The sequence below is a fragment of the Leuciscus leuciscus genome, assembly GCF_965113295.1.
Source record: "Leuciscus leuciscus genome assembly, chromosome: 1".
In the NCBI taxonomy this organism is placed as follows: Eukaryota; Metazoa; Chordata; class Actinopteri; order Cypriniformes; family Leuciscidae; genus Leuciscus; species Leuciscus leuciscus.
The window spans coordinates 70,886,908-70,905,273 of record NC_138725.1 but is presented as its reverse complement, the minus strand read 5'-3'; the positions used below and the strand labels follow the sequence as shown (position 1 = coordinate 70,905,273).

At 41.2% G+C, this 18,366-nt stretch overlaps 2 protein-coding genes across 4 annotated transcripts in view; both read right to left on the bottom strand.

The window, feature by feature from the left end:
- The window catches only part of LOC309511793 (ras-related protein Rab-37), a 34,968-nt gene extending 26,545 nt beyond the window's left edge, over window positions 1-8,423 (bottom strand). For both annotated transcript variants that reach the window (XM_082187138.1, XM_082187136.1), the window contains exon 1: window positions 8,051-8,423. In XM_082187138.1, coding sequence (XP_082043264.1) covers window positions 8,051-8,293 — 243 coding nt within the window. In that variant the 5' untranslated portion in view covers window positions 8,294-8,423. The remainder of the gene's footprint in view (window positions 1-8,050) is intronic.
- Window positions 8,424-8,585: 162 nt separating this feature from the next.
- xylt2 (xylosyltransferase II) overlaps window positions 8,586-18,366 on the bottom strand; it is a 30,761-nt gene continuing 20,980 nt past the window's right edge. Inside the window, exons 8-11 of one of the 2 annotated variants that reach the window (XM_082185340.1) lie at window positions 17,016-17,272; window positions 15,986-16,181; window positions 13,818-14,151; window positions 8,586-12,252 (exon numbers count right to left, since the gene is read on the bottom strand). In XM_082185340.1, the coding sequence (XP_082041466.1) occupies window positions 11,933-12,252; window positions 13,818-14,151; window positions 15,986-16,181; window positions 17,016-17,272 (1,107 nt within the window). In that variant the 3' untranslated portion in view covers window positions 8,586-11,932. Of the gene's footprint in view, window positions 12,256-13,817; window positions 14,152-15,985; window positions 16,182-17,015; window positions 17,273-18,366 lie in introns of both variants that reach the window. The other variant, XM_082185339.1, reaches the window with a different exon arrangement.

Genomic DNA, 18,366 nt, shown 5'->3' with positions numbered 1-18,366 from the left:
CGAGCACCCTGTGGTAAGATGGCCGCCGTGTGCGGACGTCGAGCTCCATTGGCCAGCAGCGCGCACGAGACATCTAGCCTTTATTATATGATATCTATGGTAGCTCTCTAGTAATCCTGAAGAGCTTAATTAGCTGGTTCAGGTGTGTTTGATTAGGGTTGGAGCTAAACTCTGCGGGAAAGTGGCCCTCGAGGACTAGGATTGAGAACCCCTGATCTATACTTTTACTCAAGTAAGGAAGTTGTGTACTTTGTCCACCTCTGGTCTTTCGGCTTTTGCAGTGTCCCGCGCATGACACGGCGTACTAAAAATGCGGCGCTCAAGTTAAAATTAGTTCAACTTTTGAAAAACGTGTTTTTTCCCCAATTCCACAAATGCCACTTAGTTTATGCGACAACGATGTACTAAAAGCGGAAAAGTTTTTCCTTTGCGTTTTTCACGTACAGATGACAACTTTGTCAAAATGATCCCCGTTCACACTGATCCACAAAAACGCTGCATTATTATTAATGCCAGGCCAGTAGATGGCGATGTCACTCTGTACTGAAACACTACGTGACTGGTTGCTGGAGAAACAGGCGAATAGACTGGACACATAATATGCATGCTCATGACGTCACCGTTTTCACAAATTTAGACGATAACGGTGTCGTTTTCAAAAACTTGCACTGTGAAACACTTTTTCAAGTTTGTGTTTTGAGGCCCCCAAAACGCTGTCGTCGTGTAAATGAACGGCCAGAACACATAAAAGGTTTTAAGGTTTTCCATTTTAGTTGAAAACGGTGTTGTGTAAATGGCCCCTTAGACAACATAACTGCAAACTCATGGACCGTTCATTTTTGTTGTCATATTACATTATTTCTTCTGTGCTTAGATATGAAACTATAATGGAAAACATTTGAACATAAACAGCAAAATAAGCGAAAGGGTTCAGATATTTTTTCACAACCCTCTGCTAAAAACACAGTGTAAAGTACATGTACACCATAAACAAACACAGGGAATAATCAAGCATAATCAAATGTCTTAATTTCCGTTTTGCTGCATTCTCTCATCTACGTAGTGTGATTTAAATGTGAAGAAAAACGAGCCTCAGCTTTAGGACGGGAGAGATGATCATAGCTAGTGTTGTAGAGACAGATTAGTCACTTTCATGTTGCCACCTGCTACTGGCATCAACAGGAATTAGTTGGGGGGACAGAAAGCAGCTCTGCTCACTCACAGCTTTCTCATCAAGAGATCAGTCAGGGTGTTTGATGATGCTGTTTTCAAAGGCAAGCATCACTACTACTAGCTCGTTGCTCATACATGGGGTTTAACCTATGAAATCACGCAGCTTTTTGAGGAGGGGGGTGTACTATAACCACGATCAGATGGATGGTAATAAAATGGGTGACAAAACATACCATAGACTTTTAAAAAGGACCCATGTCATATTTACAGACGAATATCATAGGTTGCGAGACCTGAGGGTGGGCTCTTTTGACTCGGGCCAGTTAGCAATCACTTCAACAACGCAGAACAATAAGCACCTAAGAACTTCTCAGAACACTCTTGCAACCACTTGGAGACGCTCTAGCAACAACCCAAACATCCAGAAACAGCATAACAACATGGCGAGACACCCTAGTAACCATCTAGATATGCCTTAAAACACCAAGTATGATCTAGCAGCCACCTAGAAATGCCCTAGCAAATTTCAGAACAAATTAACATTTGCATAGCAACACCCTGGTAACCACCCAGTACATCATAGCAACTACAATGCCCATCACCATAAAAACTACCTCGAAACGCCCACGTTTCTATCTGGAACACCCTAGCAATCATCTAGAAATGGCACTCCAATAGCACTTTAGCAACCACCTAGAAATGCCCTAGCAACACTCAGAACACCTTCACATCTGCATAGCAACACCATGGCAACCAATAATACATTATAGCCTAGAAATGCCTAAGATCATACAAATGATCCAGAAACAACCCCAAGAAAACCTAAAAATGCCCTAGTAACATTAGGAGAAGTTGAACATCTGCAATTCTGGCAACCACCCAGCAAATCATAACCTAACATCCTACACACTACAAAGAAATGGCCTAACATCTGGAACACCTTAGTAAACACCTAGTAACACTCTAGCAACCACCCAAAACACCATCTAGGAACACTATGTAACTATCAAGAACCCCCAGCAACTCGCACCCTACAAATGACCTAGAAATGCCCTAACATCCATCCGGAACACCCAAGCAACCATCTAGTAATACTGAGCAACCATCAAATCCCCCCTAGCAACACTCAGAACACCTTCACATGTACATAGCAATACCCTGGCAACAACCGAGTGAAGCATAGTTAACACCTAGAAAGGACCAACACCCTACTATCTACCTAGAAACACTCTAACAACCCTAGCAACAGTGCTTCCTGGTTATACGTCAGAACGCCGGCTCAGTATTGGCCGGGTCCTGCATCAGCATCACACGCAAGCATCATGGTGATCACATGACCAGTGTCGGCCAATAGTGAGGCAGCAATCATCAGAAATGATCTTTAAACGCTGAGCCGTTGTCTTCATTCTGCCACCTTCTTTTTTATGTCTGAGTGGAAGGCGTAAGGGGATGAACAAAGAAGGACCACGTAATTTCCTCATTAGCTTCACATGGAATGTTACCACGACAAAGCTAGGCAGCAACAATAGGAATATCTTATTATTGCTGTTAACATGAATCAAATAAATGTACATTTATAATGACGTTTTTAAATATGCTTTATATATGTCTGTGTGTTCTTGATCTGTTCTTAAAGTCCCCCGTAGTCAAAAATTGTATCCCTTAAAACTAATCTTTGATCACTAAAATTACATATTTAGAAGTTTTTTTTCCTTGAAAAAAAACTAAAACTTCATGCCTTAAAATAGCTTGAATGTAACTCTACACCCTTGACTCATTTAGTATACGCTGTTCTATGAATATGTAAATGAGCCCCGCCTCCACTCACTCACACCAGCTCAGAGATCCACTGGTTGACGATCACACGTTGATCTGATTGGTTACAAGGTAGTTTGTGACATCAGAAACACCAGCGATTTCAAACCGCGTTTTTGAGACTGTCTTTGGTTCACTGCAGTTTTAAGGAGAAAATACTCAGCAATGGTGTCGACTTATGAATCTGCACATGGTTTGTCTTAAAGCATATTAAAAACACCACATAGACACATAAACAACAGTAAAAGCTTGATTTTCACCACAGGGGGACTTTAACTTTATAAGTTAAGCATTAAACACATTTCTTACCTATGAAAAATCTATAAAAAATTATCTGAAATGCATGACGAAAATGTGTGTAATATATCACAACAAAACAAAAAGACTTGAATTATTCTGTTTATTACATTAACTCCAACTCTTGTCTAGATTTAAAATGAATCGCGAGGACTTGTCACCCTGGGTCACATGACCATAAACAATTAAATTACTTCCTTGAAGTGACCATCGCATGTGCCCTTCGCTTATTGTGCTTGTGGAAGGGCCCTTCGTGAAGTAGGGTGACCACTGAAATTGGGAGCATTGTCCCTTGTCCGGGCGAGATGTAATTAGTGTCCTTGCATTTCAATTATGTCTGAATTATTTTATTTCTTCCCTGAAATCACAATACCACAATAAGAAATGTAATCCTAAAAATGGGATTGCCATTTAAAAATCCATTTACAATTTTCACAGGAAAATAACCAACCAATGAATTCGTAGAGATGGATTTTTCTGCTGATGCTGGATGAAGCAAAGCGACCAGTGTGGACCTCATCAAAACTCATTAAATAAAGCTACATCGGCCAGGACAACAAAAACATACAAGTCCAAGATCCGGTAAAAATGCATTCATTGTTTGGCATCTAATAAAGTAAAATAGTTGCTACCATCGGGTTGTGTTCGGGTCATTTTGACCCGGAGAGGATTTTCCCGTACCCAAAAATGCTAGGTAATGTTATTGCATTGGACTAAAATGTACTGACTTTACTCACCCAGTGTCTGACAACTTCACAAAATCTATTTTTATACTTTTTGTAATTTGTTGTGTTTTTCCCCCCACATCGTATCACTCGTGATGTTCGCGGTCAAAAATGACCGACCTACAACAAAAAAATGCAGTAACACTTTATTTTACAGTGTCATTGTTGCATGTTACATGCAATTACTGTAGTAATAACTATAAATTATGCATAATTACATGCAATTAACCCTAAACCAAACCCTCATCCTAATCCTAACCCTATAGTAGTACATGTAATTTTAGGTACATGTAATGTACATGTAGGTACATGTTAATTATTATTACTCGGTACTTAAATTTATAATTACACTGTAATACTGACACCTTAAAACAAAGTGTAATGCCTATAAATCTCTCGTTACGCTATTTTATCACCAAATATTGGATCAATCAGTTAAAAATAAATAAATACAAAACCTGAACAAGTTTGCAAAACGATTGAATCCAATATTTGGTGATAAAACAGTGTAACGAGTGATTTATAAGCAACATTTTTTTGTAGGCCGGTCATTTTTGACCGTGAACATTATAGGGTTTTCAACACAACACAAGGGGACTTGTATGTTTGTATAAAATGTGATTTTTACGTACACTAGCCTGTTATTCAGTTCATTATATTAGGCAGACTGAATAGGTCCAGTATATCACTCAAAACCTTAGCAAATTGAGTGACAATCACAGAGCCGGTCACAAAGATTATTGGCGATTTAAATCGTTATCATCCAACGTGAGCTTTCCAATTAATGTAAAGCATTATTTACATAGTAGGCCTACAATAGCAGTACATTTATCTCTCACACACGTGTCCCGCATAACCATAATCAGCTGTCCTGCAACAGAGTGATAACCGGGTGCTCTCCCTATGGTGAAGGGATTCAGATGTTCACTTTAGTCGGGAACGTCCCCTTCAAGGGTTCAATTCTCCCATGTCTCACACTCATCCTCCCCCTTTTAAAAGCGCCACATCTATGTGGGGTCTGACCGAGGACGTGGGCATCATCCTGAACTGGTTGCCATGGTTACCACACCCGGCCAGAGCTTGCAAAAGCACATGTTCGCCGGCATTTATCAGCTGGAGGGCAGATTGGTGGTTGTTCTCCGCTTAGTTTAATCTAGTGTCTCCTATAGCTTTGAGAGTCAAATGGCATTGTTTTACACGGCTAAACAAACGAATGCCTGCGGGATGATTTCAGGAGATGAATCGTGTTGAACTCAGAGCCCACGGGCTTTCAAACTCTTATTATTATTTCATACGAATCTCATCCGTGCATGACATTCCTTAAATCCCTCATTGCTCATTCAGCTTTGAAATGCGTGATTAAGGAAGAACACAACGGAACAAACCACACGAGGCACGTGACGGGGACACGGGAAGGCATTACCATGGTGACGCACGCATTCCCGCAGCCAAAGTCTGTGCGTCTGTAGATATTGCTGAGATACTTAATTAGTAGGTGAAAAATGGGTGATGGGTTCACAATATGATACATAGGAAGAATCACCAATATTTAGGCCTACCTAAATGTATTTGTTCTAAAGCATTGTAATATGTGTAGAATGGCCTATCATCTCTGCCAGAATAATCTCATTGCAGTGTACTTTGCTGTTTAATTGAGTAACTACACAAAACGTTTCCTAAGCAGTTCTGAACGAGTGTCGCGATTAGTGAAAGTTTTTCCATGCAGCGTTTAAATAATAGAAAACAACAACATGAAACAGAGTCAACGCCCTCACGCAGAGCAACTGATGTGTTGCACATCTAATGTTTCTTTAATAAACTCATTTCCTGTCGTCCTTCCTCACCACGTCCACGTTAAATGCTGAAAAAAGGAACAAATCATCTGTAGTTAGCTATGTAGTAAAAACTGTGGAAACAATAGCCCAATATGAGGTTTACATTCTTAAAAACGGTTCTTTACTAGGAAAGTAAAGAATCATCTTCTTAACAAGAACCTGAATTTGGTTCTCGTGTTGAATAATTCATGATATTACATTATAGGTTCCTCGGACCAATTTATTAGTATCTATTTAGAGAGAACCAGAGAATAAAAAGTTCTTTAAGTAAAGGTTCTTCAGTCACATCAGGCTGTTTTAGGATTGAACTGGAATCTTTCAGTACAAGTAGTTGGCCTGGTTTGTGATCTCAGTGTGAGCGACGGATGAAGACTCCCACAAAACATCACCAATAAATTGATCACACAGATATATTTAAGTCACTTTTGTTCATAAGTCACTTTTTGTTCAATATACAACACGACCTCTCTCACAATGCCAGTCACCCCTCAGGATGAGTACAACACCTCATGTGTAAATCATGCAGTCGTGTCCAGTGTTGTACTGGTTTAGTCTCTTGTACTGACTGTGAGACTGTGGGAGTGTGACTTTCTGCCCGAGAGCCATAATCACAGCTGATTCAGCTTTTAATAGAAACCAACAGAACAGACACAAACAGATAGACAGACAGAAATATAGATAGATAGACATGATAGATAGATAGACAGAAATATAGATAAATAGATAGTCATGACCGATAGACAGATAGATAGATAGACGTGACAGATAGACAGATAGATAGATAGACGTGACAGACAGAAATATAGTTAGATAGATAGATAGACATGACCGATAGACAGATAGATAGACATGATAGATAGATAGACGTGACAGATAGACAGATAGATAGACATGATAGATAGATAGACATGACCGATAGACAGATAGATAGACAGATAGACGTGACAGATAGACAGATAGATAGATAGATAGACGTGACAGACAGAAATATAGATAGATAGATAGACATGACCGATAGACAGATAGATAGACATGATAGATAGATAGACGTGACAGATAGATAGATAGACGTGACAGACAGACAGACAGACAGATAGACAGACATTGGGGCCTATCTTACACCCGGCACAATGCAGCGCCAAGCGTGAAAAGTGTTTTTTGCTAGTTTCAGCCCGACGCAGTTATCATTTTCACGTCCTGCGCCACATTGTTTAAAGAGCAAATGCATTTACGACCATTTGTGCGCCCATGGGTGTGCTGGTCTGAAAACGAGGTGCGTTCAGGAGCATAGTTGGACCGTTGCTATTTTGAGGCAACAGAAATAGACTGAGACATTGACCAACTGAAACCTGGTCTAAAGTCAATGGCGCAATATTTTTTTTGTTATTTAATGAGCGTGTTAGTAATGTGCGCCTATAGGCTGGTCCACAACGCGCGTACACTCTGCTTATTAAACACACAGGGACGCACAGCAGCACACAAACATGCAAAATATATAAAATAAAAGGATTATTCGGATTAGTTGTGGGGGAGGGGTTAGGATTAGGGGTGGGGTTAGGATTAGGGGTGGGGTAAGGATTAGGCAATCAGGTACTGACTTCAACGAGGGGGGTAATAATTTGGCAGGGGGTCGAAATTCGGCACAACACTGGCTTGTCCCGTAGATGGTCGGCTTGTGCACTTTTACCTCACGCACGAGCAGTTTCGTTTGCGCTCTGGAGACGCGTTCGGTCTTTCCACTATCAAATTCCGTCATGTAAATAGCAAATCCGCCATGGCGCAAGCGCAACTGGAATTTAAAGGGAATGGGAGATGAGACTCTGATTGGTGTAACGCACGTAAATCCCAAAACACACCCATTACTCATTAAAAGAATAGGGACAACCCTTTTAGACCATGCGCCGGGTGCGCCGACCCCGTCATTAAACTAGCAAAATTGAATTCGGACACGACCTAAGTGCACTTGTGCCCTGCGCTTTAGACCATGTGCTTAGATCATTAAAATAGGACCCATAGATAGATAGACAGATAGACATACATAGATAAGACAGACAGACAGATAGATAAACACAGACAAACATGGATAGATAGACAGATAGATAAACAAACATAGACAGATAGATAAACAAACATAGATAGACAGGCAGACAAACAGATAGAAAGATATAGATAGACAGACAGATAGATGAGGATGGTAGTGTTCACCTTATGCATGAGCTGCTCATTGTATGTGAGTGTGAGTGAGCTGGTGGAGAGTGAGCTGGTCTGTCCCTCCTCTGTGTCGGTGTCCACAGGAGAGGAGCCGTAAGCGCTGTCAGGATCAGCGGGATCTTCCGTCTCCACCGGCTCTCCCCGCTCCACCGGCTTCACCGCCTCCAGGTCTGAAGAGCTCTCCATCACCAGCTCCATGTGCGAGGAGCTCCTCAACAGCAGATCTTTCACAGTCATTGTGAGGAACTCAGCGTCTCTTACCTAGTCCCGTCTCTGATGCGTGACTCGCGCCAGAGTCTCTTATAACCTGATGAAGTTTGCGCTGATAAATATTTAACGGTAGTGCTTCCTGTGGCGTGCAGAACAGGGCTTTGTACAAAACTGTGACAAAACGTTCTGGGTCATTCCTGCAGCGTAGAACCTTTTGAGCAAGGAAGCTTTTAAAAATGAATTTGCTTGCGTCGTACCAAGTGAAGGATTGACAGTCACAGTTAAACTTTTGCCAGACAACAAATAAACAAGGCATGACTGACTTGATTTCACATCTTTATTGTGGCATCATGTGTCATCTGTTGCTGTCCATCAGCCTTAAAATAAGGCTCTGGTTCAGTGTGTACCGAACTTTTAGTTTAGGACTGGTGTTTGCGTCCCACAGAGACCCGGTGAGACTGATAATGATGATGAAGGTAAAACAAAAGCTGAAGTAGTAATTCTCTCAAACTCTCACTGACAGGTTAAAATAGGACTTTAAATACAAAAATAGCATTCATTCATTCATTCTTTACATCCTCATTCCACTTGTTTCTCTTGATACCACAAGAGCTTCACACAAAGCATGTACACGAAGAGAAAAAGTACACTTTAAAACCCAACGCAACAAAGACAGTTTTCTGATCAGTAAATCAAAACCTGAAAGAACCCCTTTGAAACACGGGGGGGCACTTAAAATCGACCGTAAAAGAAGCATGATACGAGTCAAATAAAAGCAGCATGTCGCACAAGACACATTTGTTTTGACTTATGTTTCTTAGTGACGTCTTCATTGGAAGGCGAGAAAGCACAATAGCACACATAACAAGAAATGGACAAATGTGGGTGGTAAAAAAAAAAAGTGACAACCAGCCATGACACATTTAAATAGAAAAGGATCGTTTCCAATTCTGACTACATTTTGTCATTTAAAGGGACAGTTCTCCCAAAATGTTAATTCTGCCATCATTTCCTCAGCCTCATGTTTCTTCTGTGGAAGGCAAAAGGAAGCAGAATGTTTATAAGCTGATGTTTTACATCCTTGTCAAAAAAAGACAAGACCACCCCATACAGCTCAAATGACTCGTGCACTGTATTTCAAATCTTTCATATAGCTGTGTTGTTCCTAAGATTTTCATTCATCTTTGAAACACAGATGAAGATATTTTTGATGAAACCTCCATTAAAAAAAGTCCATTCAACTAAAAAATTGTCGCAAAAATGACTCCAGTGGTTTAATCCCAATTTTATAATGTGAATATCTTTACTTCCCCCATAGATCTCTGATGCGCGTTCATGAGAGAGTCATGACCTCCTCACGATACAGTCCCAGAAGCTTTAGGTCTTCGTTTATTTTTCAAGATCGTGCTCAAGTATGAGATTCCTGAATACCAGAGCTCAAAGACATCAGTGAGAGTATGTAAGAGCGCACTCCTCTTGTGAACCATCTATGGAGAAGTGGTTTTGATTTTGGTTGAATGAATCTTCAATGAAAGAACAGAAACCTTGAAGGTTTCATTTAAAGAGGACCTATTATGCTTTTTCTTTAGTGTGTAAAGTTGCTGTTTGAGTATGAAAAAGGTCTGTAAAGTCCCTCCAGCGTGAGTAATTCTCTATATCAGTGTCACGGTTTCTGAACTCCCTGAAACGCCTCCATTGTTAGTCTTGAACGAACGCGTCACAAAATATTCCTCATTTAAATAATTCCCGCCCAATGCATATACGCAAAATAAAGGGGCGGGGCCTGGTTGAGTTAGTTAGTAGTGTGTTAAAACTTGCGGTTATGGTAAGGGAAGGGACATTTCCCAAACACGCTCGAAGCGGTTGACCAATCACTACACACTGATCCAGCTGGCCAATCAGGGCACAGTGTTTTCAGAAGGAGGGGCTTCATAGAGACAGGAACTAAACAGAGTGTTACTGACAGACTGGGGGGAGAAGAGCTGCAACAATGGAGAATATGATCAAAAATGTGTTTTTTGAACATTCAAGCATGAAAACCTTTTCTAGTAGTTCCCAAAAAAGGGCATAATAGGGCCTCTTTAAAACTGTTCGCTTGTGTTTCAAAGATGAACAAAGGTCTTATGGTTTGAAATGACATGAAGGCGAGTAAATATTGACAGCATTTTCATTTTTGGGTGAAATTATAAATGGCTTTTATATTTAATTATAAATAAAACCTTGCTTTTGTGCAGGTTCAAACCCATTAAACCATTTTAATGCACATTTTGAAAACCTCAGTGAAAATGGGTGGGAAAGTTGACGGAAACTTGCATTTTCAGAAAATGTGCTTAAAAAGGTCAAATTTTGTTGGGTTTCCATCCAATGACACCAAACCCCGTTGTTTCTCGCGTCACGTAAACTAAACGTAATTCAGTAGCTTTGAATGTACAAGTGCGAATGCAATTTTGTAGATATGGAGCAAGGAGAGATTTTCAGCAAATAACTTGAAATATTGCACACGAGTCATTTTTTGTTCATTAAACAATGCAAACATTATTTTTAAGGTCTTCTTTTGTGTTCCACAAGAAAGTCATATAGATTGACATAAGGATGAATGTCATTTTTGGCTGAAATATTCCTTTAAAAAAAAAAGGGGTGCAAAGTCTCCAGCTCTTGTGCTGTTCTACACCAATTGTAGAATAGAGTGAAAAATTATACGTAGTTGAGAACCAAACTGGTGAAAGACCAGAATTAAGTGTGAAATACTGTAACAAGACCAGTGAGTGACAGATCAGACTGATGTTCAGCAGGGTCAAGTTCAGGCAGTCTCAAATATTTATATCCACATCTTCGTACTTTGCAATCTGTGTGCGGCTGAGCAAACTTTGCAGTAACAGACGAAGCAAGTCCTCCAGATTCAACTCAAAGGACATTCAACATAAAGACAAAGTCACAGTATTACAAAACTCAGATTCTTGTTTCCTGACAGACGGCTTTCGTTAGTGTTCATTTTGTTGCTGTATACAATAATCCCATGCAACGCTGCATCTGAAACATGTTAAGTGAGCAATCGCATCGATCCATTGGCAGAAATTCATGATGATCCTACAAGCTCCGCCTCCTCTGCTGAGATTCAGCCAATCAGAAGGGAGCTCTGCTACAGTAAAGTGCACTTCTTCAATTGGCTTCTGAAGTTTTGATATTAATGCTTCAAAATAAGCATAGCAATTCAGCCAGAGGTTTCCAGCAACTTGCCTCCAACAGCTTCAAATATGAATTTTGGCCACTGTTTTACAGAGTAAAATAATGTGCACAGTCTTTTCGTTTTTTTTCTTTTAACAAAGAATAAAAATGTAAAATTGTTGAGATTTGGGTCTTTGTTTCATAAACCCACACCGTAAACTATGTGCTAAGACTCCGAACCTTGTAACAACGTATTTAGGTGACATCTGAACATTGATTTATAAAAGCAAGACTCGTACATATCCACGTCTGGCAGTCTTTTTGTGCAAATTTAAACGTTTTCTCTCATAAATTCACCCTCGACCAGTTTCAAACCCTCGATAGGAGGTGCCCTCAACTAGTAATGGGACGGTCTCAAAGACCACGAGTCGTAAACATCACTCTTACGGACTGTTCATCAGGGCCTTCGCCGCTCTGCTCCATTTATTCAAGCTTGTAAGGCTACCTAATACGACCGCCACGTTTGACTGGCCCCAGTTCTGATTTGGGGTCAGGAGACAAGGAGCTCCAAGAGGTCTTGGTGCAGAGTCCAATGGAGGGACAGGAGGAGGTCTGCTCAGAGCAAATATCTCCAGTGACCCAGAAAGCCCCCACAGAGCTGTCCACCCAGGCCTCCAGCGGCTTCCCCACCAGTGAGGTCTTCTTCTGCGCCTCCTGCAGGGCGGGCTCGCTGGGCGGCAGCTTCAACACTTGGGCGAGCTGCTGGAAGCTTTGCTCCAAGTACACGTTACCTGGAGGACCCGCATGCACCCAGCCATGGTCTTCTGAAGGGAAGGGAAGGGAGAGATAAGTATATTGATATTTATTTGCATTCAGATTAAAACAGGAAGCAATAACCTTGATCATACACAAGATATACAACATTAGGAGGCTTCCTATCAGAGCATGCTACACAACTCCTTGTCCAAGCTCTTGTTCTATCCAGACTGGACCAGGGTTTTTTCCTGCATAGAGAATTACGAGGCATGCCGCCTCCAGCTATCAACAAAAGTATCGACTACAGTCACATGCTCCCTTTTCCACCTACATGGTTCTGTTGCGGGTTCCCGGCCTGTGTCCCTTCTCTAAGTTAGATAGTGATAGTAGATAGCGTTTAGATAGTAAACACAACGAACGTGCATCACTTTTACTTTTGTTATCAACAACGCATCTCTCTTCAGGGAAAAGCAATCAAAGAAAACATTCCTAGAGCATCTTCTCTTGCCCCCGGACCCCCATAGCAGGAACATGGTCCACCCACCACAGTTTCACAAAATCCTGTGGGAAACACAGTATATGATACTGTCCTCAAAATAACAATCTAATTACCTTATTGTTAAAATACCTAAAATATGTGCTTGTAAAAAGTGTTTTCTTTAGCCATGATCAAGATCTTTTTTACCACCTCCGCCTCATTTGAGCCTGAAAAAACCCTGTGGACTATTGTAATGCTCTCTTGGCAGCTTGCACTGTCAAACCTCTGCAACTGATCCAGATTCTGCAGCTAGAGTGGTCTTTAACGAGCCGAAGAGAGCACACGTCACTCCTCTCCTCACAAAATTGCACTGGTAGCCACTTGCCGCTCGCATCAAATTCAAGGCACTGATGTTTGCCTACAGAACAAGCACTGGCTCTGCACCCCTATATCTTAACTCATTACAACAGAAGCTTGCGTTCTGCAAGTGAACGACATCTTGTGGTGCCATCATCTCAAAGAGACACAAAATCACTTTCACTGACCTTTACCCTGAGTCTGTTACAGGCTGGTGGAATGACCTGTCTAACTCAACCCGAGCTGCTGAGTCCGTAGCCATTTTCAAGAAACGACTGAAGACGCATCTCTTTCAGCAACACCTGACCCATTAATACTAACACTTACTATTCTATATCTGTTAAAAACAACAGCAAACTTGCTATGTGTGCTGCGCTGGTCTAACTGGGGACTGGCCACGGCACTTTCATATTGTTGCCCTATTGTTAGTTTGCTTGCTTCTTTTGCTCTCCTCATTTGTAAGTCGCTTTGGATAAAAGCGTCTCCTAAATGATTAAATGTAAATATATAATTATTCAAAAATTTCATATATTCAGAGGAACCAACAACAGTCATTGTTACCAAGTAGGTAAAAAATATTTTGATGCAAGTAAAATACAGTAAAAAAAAAACAAACAGTTGTTTTAAATAGGGCTGCACAATTATTCACAATGAAACCGCATGTGATTTGAGCCTTTGCAATTTCATAATCGCGATACGCCAAATCGATTTAAGTGCGATTTCATGTAAATTGCAATTAATCGTGCAGCCCTAGTTTTAAATGGTAATAATATTTCACATTAATGTCTCTCTCACCTGTGCGCAGGGGCTCACGTCCCTTGAAGGCCAAAGGCATGACCAGAAAGCGAGCTTCTGCCACACGCTCCCACAACCGCAGCACACGCACCGTCCACACTCCAGGCCTGAGGGGGCGCTGTAGGGGCGGCTTGTATTGCGTGAACTCTGCCTCAATGTCTATGCTGATGTCATAGGAGGCTGCTACTATTTGTGCTGGATCAATCCACACAATAGTGGCTGTCAGGTTGGGCCCACGAGCCCACTTCTGAACTGCCACCGGCTCATCTAGAGGTCCCATCACACCCCCAAAGTTACGGAAGATCCGCTCCTTTGGATCCCATTCAGTTCCAACCTAGTACAAAACAGCATGAACAAAACAATATAGTGAAATATAAGACCTACACAATAAATTAAAGAATGTTAGAGAGTTACAGAATGAGTTGCAAATGGTCTCTCATGTTGACTTTGGCAAAGTCGGCATGAAATGGACATTCACTCTATTTTCTAAATGCATGTTATTGATCTTATCGTGAATGATTCATTAATCAATCAGCTTTATTATTTACATTTTTTTGACCTTGTAATATTTAATCAAAATGTCAGAACTGGATCTTCAGTGAAACGACAGACTTCTCTCTGGTAACATATGCAGGACTTCTCCAATCATTTTGTCCGCTTAAATCTGCCCCTTTCTTAAAACTGACCACAAGCTCACATTCAGATGTGCCTCAATCTAATCAACACCCCTTTGTAGGGGTGGGCGATATGGTAAAAATATCATATCACGATTTTTTTCAGGAAAATCACGATTAACGATTTTATCACGATTCTTTTTTATGTTGGTTTTACTATTTTGTGACTGAGCATTACAGCCAAACTAATGTCCATATTTTAAAACAAAGCCTTAGGTAACAAAATATAAAATAAAAAAGAATGGCAGACAGGGGCGAAGATAACAAATATTTGTCATTATTTTCTTTGTTATTAAATATTAAGATCAAAGATACACATTACACACACAACTTAATATACAAATTAAATAAACAGTGCTTTGTTTTCAGCTACAGGTGTATTTAACAGTTGCATTGAAGAAAGCAATTAAATGAACAAATATGAAAATAAAACAAAACATAGACTTCACTGTATAAATTATAAATTGATACTTATTAAAGCTACTATTAAAGTTATCAGTCAAGAGCAGTGAGTGATTTTCTCTTTGCATGTTGTTGTTTTATTAACAATAAAGGGATAGTTCTCCTAAAAATTCAAATTGTCATAATTTACTCTCTCAAGTTGTTTTAAACTCGAATAAGTTTCTTTCTTCTGTTGAAAATAAAAGTTATTTGGAAGAATGTGACTTCCATAGTATATTTTTCTTCAATGGGGACCAGCTACTCTTTGTATAGCCACATTCTTCAAAATATTAATATTAGAAAATATTAGAAGGAAATTAATACAGGTTTGGAACAACATTATAGTGCGTAAATAATGAGATCATTTTTATTTTTGGGTGAACTATCCCTTTAAGGACAAACGGCAGCGTGTTTACTATTACTACTGTCTCTTTAAGAGCTGCACTCGACGCGTCTTTTATACACGCATTTGACAAGCAGATTTTCTCTCAATTTTCTCAAGTTTGCTTTCACTTTAGACATCACCGACTTTGTTTATGTAAACCTTGTGTGTATTTGACAGTATTAGCACAATAAGACTCGAAAGATAACTTAGACCAGTATTCAGGCGCTGGTAGACAGGCTTTTAGTGCATGTGAGCTTCGCATGTACGCGCTGAGAAACGCACACGTTAGAACAGCGCATCAGCACGCGAATTAAATGTTTAACCGACAAGGCATTAAAGCACATGCAAATTATGAACTTTTGTGAACTGTAGTGTCCCGTTCCGCTGCGTTAACATTTGATCTGAATATACGTCGCGTTGTTCAGTATGTTGGGACAGAGGCGCCAGAACAGCAACTGAGAATGCGCGATACTACGATATTTCTTCAAAAGCAGATCGTGGAGACATTTTAATCGTCCACGATCAAAAATCGTCATATCGCACACCCCTACCCCTTTGTTTCTTTTTCGATAACCCGTTTCACTACAGTGTGCCACAATGCAGAAGAAATGATCTGTCGCTTTGAAGTGTGGAAAATCCTGTACACAGCGTATCCCTGTTCCTCTCACCTCAAGGTGTTTGAGGCGCTCAAACTCATGAAGGTTGTGTTCCAGCTGCAGTGTTGCTTGAGGAACAGCCCACACCTCCAGCATCTCACGGGACCTGGTCCCCCCATTCTGCACCTCCTGCCTGACCAGGTAACCCTGGAATCGGTCATCATAAAAATACAGGTGCACCGAGATGGGGTAGCCAATGGGTTCAAACCTGTGGGTAAAAAAAAAAACATTAATCGGATGGATGGATGGATGGATGGTGGGGTGGGATGGGACTGAACTGGACTAGGATGGGACTGGACTGGAATGGGACTGGACTAGGAAGGGACTGGACTGGACTGGACTGGAATGGGACTGGACTAGGAAGGGACTGGACTGGAATGGGACTGGACTAGGAAGGGACTGGACTGGACTGAAATGGGACTGGACTAGGAAGGGACTGGACTGGAATTGGAATTGGAATTGGAATGGGATGGGATGGGACTGAACTGGACTGGGATGGGACTTGACTGGAATGGAATGGGATTGGACTGGACTAGGAAGGGACTAGAATGGACTGGAATGGGACTTGACTGGAATGGAATTGGACGGGACTGGACTAGACTAGGAAGGGACTGGACTGGAATTGGAATGGGATGGGACTGAACTGGACTGGGATGGGACTGAACTGGACTGGGATGGGACTGAACTGGACTGGGATGGGACTGGGATGGGACTGAACTGGACTGGGATGGGACTGAACTGGACTGGACTGGACTAGGAAGGGACTGGAATGGAATTGGAATGGGATGGGACTGGACTGAACTGGGATGGGACTTGATTGGAATGGAATGGGACTGGACTGGACTAGGAGGGGACTGGAATGGAATTGGATGGGACTGGAATTGCATGGGACTGAACTGGGATGTGACTGAACTGGGACTTGACTGGACTGGAATGGGACTTAACTGGAATGGAATTGGACGGGACTGGACTGGACTAGGAAGGGACTGGACTGATTTGGAATTGATTGAAATGGACGGATTGAATTGGATTGGACTGTCACCTGCAGGCTTCAGAACTGCTTTGAGTGGTCTCCGGCCTATGGAGGCCCAGTCTAAAGAAGGAGGAGTATGCTGTGAGGGCCACATCATTGAGGGATGAGACCCCATCAGCCTGTTCGAACAGGCTCTCCCAGTATGCTTTCAGTGCCACCGTGCCTGGCGGGTATTGCCCATACAGATGATTGTCCAGGATCTCAATAGCCTCTTGATTCACAGTGGACTCAAATTTACGGGCGAAGAACGTAGGCCGCGTTAGTTGCTGTTGTGGGGAGAAAAAAAGTGTTGGGTTGAATTGGTGCCAAATGCAAGGACAATTTCTAAGAAAGACACTGGGTCTCGTTCACTAATAATTGTGTGGATAATAACTTCTCACACACAAAAAAAAATCTAACGATTAGAAATCATTCTAATCATAAATTTAGAGTTTTCTAAATAAGCGACCATGTGCCAGAGGTTAGGAATTTGCATAAAACTCACCCAAACAATCTCCATATTAGGGCTTTCAGCAAAACCTTTCCTTTCCAGCCTTCTGTCACTCTCAGCAAACAAGTCATTTTCTAAAGACGATCTTACAGCGCAGCTTGAGGATCCTTCCTCAAAACCACAAAAACTCCTTTTTATACAGACACAGATTACAGACCTATCATTACCCTGCTGTATATAGCCTATGTCTCTGAAAACTTCATTTGAGTCAAATACCGCCTTGCTTTAGTAGGAAATACTTCTTAGTAAACGTGTAGTCATAATGGTGTCAACATATATTCAACAATTCAAAGAGTAAACGTTGAGTGGGAGTGAGTTTCGATTCAGTGCGTTTTGTCAGTTCCGTCTAGGGCTGTGCCGGTGTTGTGCCGAATTTCGACCCCCGCCAAATTATTACCCCCCCTATCCTAGGTTTAGGATTAGTTGTGGGGGAGGGGTTAGGATTAGGGGTGAGGTTAGGATTAGTCAATCAGGTACTGACTTCAACGAGGGGGGTAATAATTTGGCAGGGGGTCGAAATTCGGCACAACACCGGTAAATTTACATTAATATTATGACAGGGGTGAAGCACAAAGCTCTGTTTACAAAAGAAATAATAGGTTAGCAATGAAATGTTACATCGTAGCCATGGAAACATCTGGATTCGTGACGAATGAGAGAGTTGTGCGTATAAGCCCATAAATTTAAGCTTTGTCGGCTTTGTATTCTGGTTTGCGATCTGGTCACCCGATTATCAGCGAATTTAACAATATTCCATTAGTTATTCCACTGGACATGGAATCTCTTCTTTCTTTTCCCAAATCTTCACTCACGTCTCACCCATTTTCGCAGGTGATTATAAACGTTTCTTCCTTTGATTCGCTTTTAAGT